Genomic DNA, 8,095 nt, shown 5'->3' with positions numbered 1-8,095 from the left:
ACTATCTCAGAACCATGCTGGCGTTGGTGGAAAACAGCAGAATGTGGCCAGAGAACTGCTGGGGAAACTTCTACTCTGAAGTGGCACCAGCTGCTGCACAGTGAGTACCTGTGAGGTGTCAGTCATTGTGTTTCAGACACATCATCTCTTTTAAGCCTCAAAAAGTCTCTACATGTTATTACTCCCATTTTACAGATATGAATATGAGGCTCAGATGGGGAGATGGCTGATCCCAGTGAGGTGCGTGCACCCTGTGTGATCCCAGTGAGGTGCGTGCACCCTGTGTGATCCCAGGCAGGGCTGTGGAGCGTAGCCAGGTGAGGCACCACCTCCTCCCCCCACCCAACCCCCCAGCCTCCCACGTGAGGCAGACACAGGAGGCAGACCTCTGCTTTCCTCACATCCTCCCAGCAGGCAGCCCCAGTCACTGCCCTCCAGCTCTGGGAGAACCCAAACCCCTTACATCAGAAGAGAAACCACCTGCCGTTACAAAGATAGGGTCATTTATTCACGTTATATTACTGGCTTTTAAAGGCAAAAATACAGTTCTATTTTGAACACCAAGGTCAGACATTCCCCCACTTACAATGGTAAATACATACATTTGCATACACGGGAAATCGAAATACACAGAGCACAACAGGTCTCTAGGACAGGGACGCTCCCCTCCCAGCCGTGTGGGGTGCCCCACATCCAGCCCTCCGGTCAGCAGAGACCCTGCCCAGGCTGAGAGTCAGCACCAGCATTTCCTTTACCCTCTTATGCCACCTCTGCCCTCTGATCTTTCCCAAAGGCCACTTTACAGGGTCACCAGCAACAGAATGGACAGAAATAGAGAAAGCCACAGCACATGACAACTTCACGGTGACAACTTCCAGGTGAAGGAAATGGTCCCTGAACCCTCAGCCCTGGCCTAACCTTGGGACCCCATTAGCGCACCGGAAGATCAGCAAATGGGGAAGAGGCGCAGCAGGATTTCCCTTGGTCCTGAGAATGAACCACATACTTGACCATTACAATGGAACATGAAAGAAAATGCAATAGGAAAACAAAAAAGAAAAAAAAGTCAGAAATTTGTTTTAAGAGTAAAGTAAGTAACAAAGAGGTTACCACCCAGGATATTTGTCTCCTCTCTTCTAAGGCACTTTGGAAAAGTCAGGATCTGGGGATAGAAAAAGAGGCCTTCATTCTTTGCATTTCCCAGAACTCCCTGTCAGTACATTCCTGGCTTTATCAACAATCACTGTTAAGGAGTGGGGAACTGACAGAAGGAATACTCTTTGCATAGCCCAGCTGCTTCTGCAGTGGAAAATAATTTGTAACCAATCTAAAGGCTTCTGGAAAAAGAACCACGTTAGCATGTGAGATGCTCAAAGTGATAAAGGCACAGGTTCAGACTGGGGCCAGGCATCAGCTCAGCCTCCACACTGAGGGCTGGTTTCCAGGCTGCCACCAGCTGTAAGGTTCACCCTGGGGTTAGAAAGCTGAATTCTAAGCCCTCAGCCCAGGCTGGACCCAGCAAGGGTGCCCAGTGGCGGGAACTGCCTTGTGCATCTCACCCCAGGCAGGCTAAAACCTCTGGCAGCAGAGGTGGGCTTGGGGAAGACACGGCTGTGGGTCAGCCTCCCTGAAGTGGGAGCACCTGCTAAAAACCTGAGGGGGAATGGGAGGCTTTAGGCACCAGAGTGGTCGTGGGGGACTGTGGGTGGGTTCAGCTGAACTTCTTTCTAGATCTCTAATTAAAAGGCACATTCACGCTGGAGAATGAATAGTCTGTTTGACCCTGAGTGCCACAGGCCGGTTTTAGGGAACAGGCAAGAGGCAAAGGAACAAAAAGGGGGAGAGGGAAGAGAAAGGCAGCAGAAGGGAGGAAGGAGGAAGAGGAAGGAGAACCGGTCCTGCAAGGTGGGCCAGGCAGCGTGGCCATCAGAGCCCAGAAGGCAGCACCCAGGGGCCAGAGGGAGGCTTCCTCCTCCTGCCTTGGCTAAGGGCCAGTGAACAACCCTCACGGCTGTCATTTACAGCTCCAGAGCCTAGGGCCCTAGCGGGAGGTCTTGGGGTCAGTCTGAGGAGGTGAGGGTTCCCTCAGCCCTGCCCACCGGGGGGAGGGGAGGGAGGTGGAGAGGTCAGCCAGGCAGGCCGAGGCTTCTGTCTCCCCCAGGAGTCCAGCTCAGTAGTGCTGATGTGGAGGCCTAGCTCTCATCAAGTGGCCCAAAGATGACTCTGCTCTTCAGAAAACCTGGCCTGCCAGCTACATCAGAGGCCCATGTGTGGCCACTACAGCATACATTATTTTTTCCCTTAAAAAATGCTCAGTCCCCTCCCCACATTTAAAACACCACAATAAAAATACATGGGAAATTCAAGTTTATATAGCATGCTCAGAAAAATAAATTGCCATGACTAAACACTATGCAATTCTGGATCAACACAAAATCAAGCTAGCTCGTAATTAGAACCTGATTTGTTCTTTCTTTAAAATACTACAAACTGCTATTTAAAAAAAGGACTTACATTCAGAAATCAGACAATCTGGAGAAAGGCCACTGAACGTGAGAACACCCAAGGCTTTTGCTCTGGTGGCTAAAGTTGCCTTGGAACTCACACGTTAGCAGGGCGAGAGGTCCAAGGCTCAAGTTTTAAAATTCTTTTGCTAAGGAAAGACACACACACACACACAGTGATTGTAATAGTTGCATACCACGGAAAGAAGGTGGGGAGAAGGGGGTAAAATGAGAATGGTTGAAATCGTGTTTTTCTGTTATAATGTGACACCGAAAAAACATCACACCAATCCAATTTCAGCAGCACTCTCCAATTTTTCATAAAGTAATAATACCACAATTTAAAGCGAAATTCTTACCTATATCACAACAAATTAGCAGTTTTTTTGCAGGGAATGAGTCCCACAGTCACCAAATTTGGGGCTGTGTATAGCTCTGATTCTTTGGGGTGACACTGTGAACATGTTGAGAACCCCCCAAAGGCTGACAGTTGCTATGCTTACATACACCTCGTGGGGCTAAGAAGTCACATGCCGAGCCAAGTTGGGGGCAAAATATCCCACTCGTCCTGGTCATCTGGAAAGGCGTCTGAATGATGAGCCGAGAGGGTCTATCACTCTGATTGGTAAGATTGAGAGGGACCAGCCCAGCAGATTGGCAGAGACACACAGCAGAGGTCCCTGGCCATTTTCAGGTCTCTTATCAGTGCACCAAAATGCTAGCTCGGCATCCCGATGTCCACTGTGATTTTGGTATACAACGGGTATCTCTGCACGTCCAGCACCAGGTAGGTGAGTGTGTTCAAACCGTCAGAGAGCATTGTCTCCTTTGTGTGTGCAATTCGGTCAAACCTACAAGGAACAAACGGGCAAAGGGTTGAAGCCAAAACAAAAATCTTAAAAAAAAAAAAAAAATTTTCAACATTTGTACTTTTTGGCCCCTCCTCCCCACTCCTACTCCAATCCTGTCCCATGGATTGAACCCTCAAAGCATGAAGCCCATTCCAGAGCTTCATTCCTACAGCCTGCCCCACCTGAAAGGGGAAAGAAGGAAACACACACAGGGGAGAGAATAAAACACAGGACACACCTCTGAGGATTAGGTTCATTTTTCTTGTCTCTTGAGTGGCGGATCATCCGACACTTGCCGATCACAGCATTTGGGCGAGATACAGACATGCCTTTAAAGGCTAATCTGTAAGGCATAAAGAGACAAGTCGTCATTACAGAGCTTCCATAAGGCTCGGGTCCCACAGTTCCAGCTGCAGGACTCTTGTCCTGTCCACCATCCTGTCAGCTGTTCTCACCCGGCCCACACCCCAGCCCAGTGTACAGGCATTGCTTAAAACTCACACGCCTTTCCCATAACATTTTACCACTGGTTCTAGATCGTGTTGGTGACCACCCTGTGCCAAGCACTGGGGGTGTCTGCCCTCATGGACTTTATAATGTGGGTGCTTAGAACACAGGGCCATCGGTGCCAGTACGGAGGGGACGAGGGAAGGGTGGGGATGCGCTCAACAGAGGGAGAAGCAACCAACTCTACCTGAGCAAGACTAGGCAAAGCCAAATCTTGCAGATGAGTGGGTGCTTTGCCAGAGCATTTCGGGCAGTTAGGACAGCACAGGCAAAGGCAGGGAGGTGACAGCAAGCACAGTGCCCTCAGGGATTACCACAAGCTTCTGGGGACTGGTGAACAGGGTCTGGGGTAGGAAGTGGCCAGAGATGAAGCCGGAAAGAAGGGCAAAGACAACATCATGGAGGCCTTCTTAGAGCTTTTAGCATCCCCAAGAACAGTGCCAGTGTCGGAAAGGGATATAACACAGTCATCCCTCAGTATCCGCGGGGGACTGGCTCCAGGACAACACCCCCCCTTCACAGTGGATGCTCAAGTCCCTTATATAAAATGGTGTAGCATTTGCACATAACCTATGCACATCCTCATCCTCCCATATACTTTTCTTTAAGCCTTATTCATTTATTTAATTTTTATTGGGGTATAGCTCCCATATACTTTAAATCACCTCTAGATTACTTATAATACCTAACACAGGGACTTACCTGGCCCAGCGCTCTGCATACTGACAACAAATCTGGACACTCTAAAACGTAAGTTTTCTTCAAGGCCTGTATTAAAGATTTGGGTTGATGTCAAGCTCCCACACGAAGCTAACCTTAAATGACTTTGGGTGCTGCTCTGACAGACACCTTCCGTTAATTATCAAATTAACGTACTCCAATTCAGAAAGGCACTAGGGTGTATTCTGATACCAAACTCAGTGACAAGTTCAGACTGGCTCCCAGAGGGAGAAGGTGCTTTCTGCCTGCAGCCAGCAGGGTTGGAAATTCCATTGCCAGGAAGAAGTGAGCAGAATGTGGTTTCAAATGCCACGAACAAATGGTTTTTTACCATCTGTGATGACAACTCACATGATAAAGGTTTACCAGCTTACAAAGAGGTCCAGGGTGTGGATGGCCACATAGCATGAGTCAAAGTAAAGTCACCCCTTCACGTGGTTCTTATTTTACATTTTCCAAAAGGGTAATGCAAAAATCACAGAAGCTACTTTTCCTAAAGACACTTTTTCAATTTATTTTGGCTGCGTTGGGTTTTCATTGCTGGGCGCGGGCTTTTTCTAGTTGCGGAGAGCGGGGGCTACTCTTCGTTGGGGTGCGCAGGCTTCTCATTGCGGTGGCTTCTCTTGTTGCAGAGCATGGGCTTCAGTGGGCTTCAGTAGTTGTGGCACGCAGGCTCAGTCGTTGTGGCTCGCAGGCTCTAGAGCGCAGGCTCAATAGTTGTGGCACATGGGCTTAGTTGCTCCGCGGCATGTGGGATCTTCCCGAACCAAGGCTGGAACCCGTGTTCCCTGAATTGGCAGGTGGATTCTTAACCACTGCGCCACCAGGGAAGTCCCACCTAAAGACACTCTTTATCACCTATAGCACCTACAGCAGGGCACACCTAAGAATTTGGGCTGGGTGGGAACTGCATTCCTCCTGAGAGTCAATCCTTGCAGAATAACCAAGCACTGGTAGAAAGACCAGAAGTGAAGGGAGGCACGGAAGAAAGAGATCTAATTCGTGACCATTACCTGTTAAAAATGTCATCATCTTCACCTCCCCAGCCCCAGTAGTTATTAGGAAATCCATTGATGGTGAGAAACTGTTGTTTACTTAGAGCAGAGACACCTCCAAAATACTGCACATAAGGTAGGCTGGGGGAAAAAAACAAAAACCAGAACACACACACACACACACACACACACACACACACACACACACGACCAGTGGTTAGTAAGTTTTGACTTTTTGAAATAAAGCTTGCTCAAAATATAAACACTTCTAAAGTTATTTTTATTCTCTGGAACTTTTAAATTAGGGATTTATGCGGGTTCTCCTTGTTTGTTTTGTTTTCAGATCAGACTCAAGATTACCTTAGAGAAGACACAGATACCAAAAAGTAGAATCTTGCTCTTTCTAAGAACATTGTGTTGCCCCTGTGGTTATCTAGAAAATCAGTCTGTGACGAGAACATAAGCCCAGTTCTGTTGCACCACTCAGGAACCTGCTTCCCATGTGTCTTGCTTGCTCCTGCACAGGAAATCCTTGTCCAGAAGGTCCTAGAAACTGCAACTGCTTTAGAGTCTCCTGTGCCCACCCTGCCAACCCCCCCTTTCCACCCCCAGCCCATCTACGGTCTAGCTTTCATTCTTCCAGAGATATACTGGCTTCAACACTTCAACACCCAACAGTCAAGACAGCATTTCTGAAAATTTGCTAAAATAAAATTTTCTTGGAAAATTCTACCATATCCTGACTTAGCAAAATGTATAATGGTGAATCTATTTTGACACATTTTCAAGGAATAGGGCATCTGGGCTCTCATCCTTCCAAACCTTTTTGTATTTCGATATTTGAGTGGTTATGAATTGTGGACTCCTGAGGGACTCAGAGGAAGAACTGACGAGAAATGTTAAGAATCTGGACATGCCTAGAGGCCAAGCAAAGGCCTTCCTGTGGGTCTTTTAAAGCTTGTGGTTTTGTGACAACCCTGTGTGCAGCTCCAAACCACACTTGGGCTCTTACTGTAATCCAAAGAGACCAAAACCCACCACACAAATGAAGGAAAACTCTAACTCAGACTTTGAGGGGGAAGTCAGCCAAACCATAGAGAACATATGAAAAAAAGATGCAATTATTATTTTCAAATACATTCCGGAATTCTGACTGCAAGCATACACAAGCAAAGATCCCTGGGGGGCCTGCTTTAATGAATCAAAAATAATCTACTTGTAACTAGGTGTCATCATTTAAGTGCCAAGTCATCCCCCTTTGGCATACTGCACATTACAGTCTGCACTTGTAATGTGAGGGTTTGAACCAGAGGTAGCCAGGCCATTAAGGCTTCTTCATAATCAGTGTTCTTATAGAAATGGACTCTTAGCCACTTCAAGGGGGAAGTATATGCTATTTTGACAAGATTTGGTTTTGTTGTCTCTGCTGCTTTCTCTTACCTACCTGCGCCATCTCCCAAGCCTAACTAGTTCTAGGTAAAACAGACACGGTGCTGTGGTAAAGAATTAGGTAAGCACCACCACGCTTCAAGGGAGGAACTCAGAGGAGCTGGTGTATCTCAAAGGGAAGAAGATACACAAACAGGAAGGGAGGGGGGAAGATAGGAGGGTGCAGAGTGCCGTTTATAGTCAAATTTCCCCCCTTTAAGACAGTAAGTTTATGGTCTGAATGTCTTTAATTTGGGGGAAGGACTTCAGAGCATCCCTACATTCATCTCACAGCCCTCATGCTCCCAGCAAGGGAGGACAGAAAGAAATGATGAGAATAAATGAGTCTGAAAGAAGTTGTTGTATCTAAACCAAGGCATTGCTGGGCGGCAGAGGCCTGCCACACTGCGGTAGTCAGCCGAGGCCAGGGATGCCTAGCACACGGGTACCCGCAGCGCAGCTTCCCAGAGCTCCCGTGTTGACTCAGAAGAGGGAGGGAGAACTCAGGGTTCCCAACTGATAGGTAACTTAAAACAATTTTATGTTGATACAAACGTGGCTAAATTACAGAACAAAACGCAAATTTCTTTTTTAAGATTAAAAAAAAAAAAGGACTATCAGGCTATTTTCCACCTGTGACAATGTGCTTTAGATAACACTGCCGCTCCTGGGGACAGGCTTCAGCCGGCTTCCTCACAAGAGGCATTTTGGTGGAGAAGTTTGAGCCCCAGTGTTTGAGCAGAAGCCTGTGCTTTGCAGGGACACAGAACCATGTTCCTTCTTAAAGTGCCAAGGAACATCTACTGAAGTGTCCAAGCCCAAGAATTTACTGGGGGAAGATGATTCCAATTTGTTTCCCAAACTGTGTGGGGAAGGGGAGAGAAGAAAGTGAGGTAATACAGCTGCTGTTTGGAGCCTAAAGACGAACACCATCCCAAATATAAAAACTCTTCTTGCCTGGATATGCAGAGGTATAGGTGTTTCTGGACTCCATTTTCCTCCTTAAATAATAACTGACTATGGGCTTAAAAAGCACCCAGTTCTCAGAGGAGGCATTCTCCTCCAGAGCCTAAGAGGCACTCCTCCTGGG

General features: G+C 47.5%; 1 protein-coding gene across 1 annotated transcript in view; it reads right to left on the bottom strand.

Annotated features, from left to right (window-relative positions):
- Positions 1 to 486: 486 nt before the first annotated feature.
- The window catches only part of B4GALT1 (beta-1,4-galactosyltransferase 1), a 46,570-nt gene continuing 38,961 nt past the window's right edge, over positions 487 to 8,095 (bottom strand). Inside the window, exons 4-6 of the mRNA XM_060101838.1 lie at positions 5,596 to 5,718; positions 3,594 to 3,698; positions 487 to 3,355 (exon numbers count right to left, since the gene is read on the bottom strand). Of these exons, the coding sequence (XP_059957821.1) occupies positions 3,223 to 3,355; positions 3,594 to 3,698; positions 5,596 to 5,718 (361 nt within the window). The 3' untranslated portion in view covers positions 487 to 3,222. The remainder of the gene's footprint in view (positions 3,356 to 3,593; positions 3,699 to 5,595; positions 5,719 to 8,095) is intronic.

This window comes from Mesoplodon densirostris, chromosome 6 (assembly GCF_025265405.1).
Source record: "Mesoplodon densirostris isolate mMesDen1 chromosome 6, mMesDen1 primary haplotype, whole genome shotgun sequence".
Classification (NCBI taxonomy): Eukaryota; Metazoa; Chordata; class Mammalia; order Artiodactyla; family Ziphiidae; genus Mesoplodon; species Mesoplodon densirostris.
Note: the sequence above shows the minus strand (reverse complement) of the source record. Positions and strands in the feature narration are given on the sequence as shown.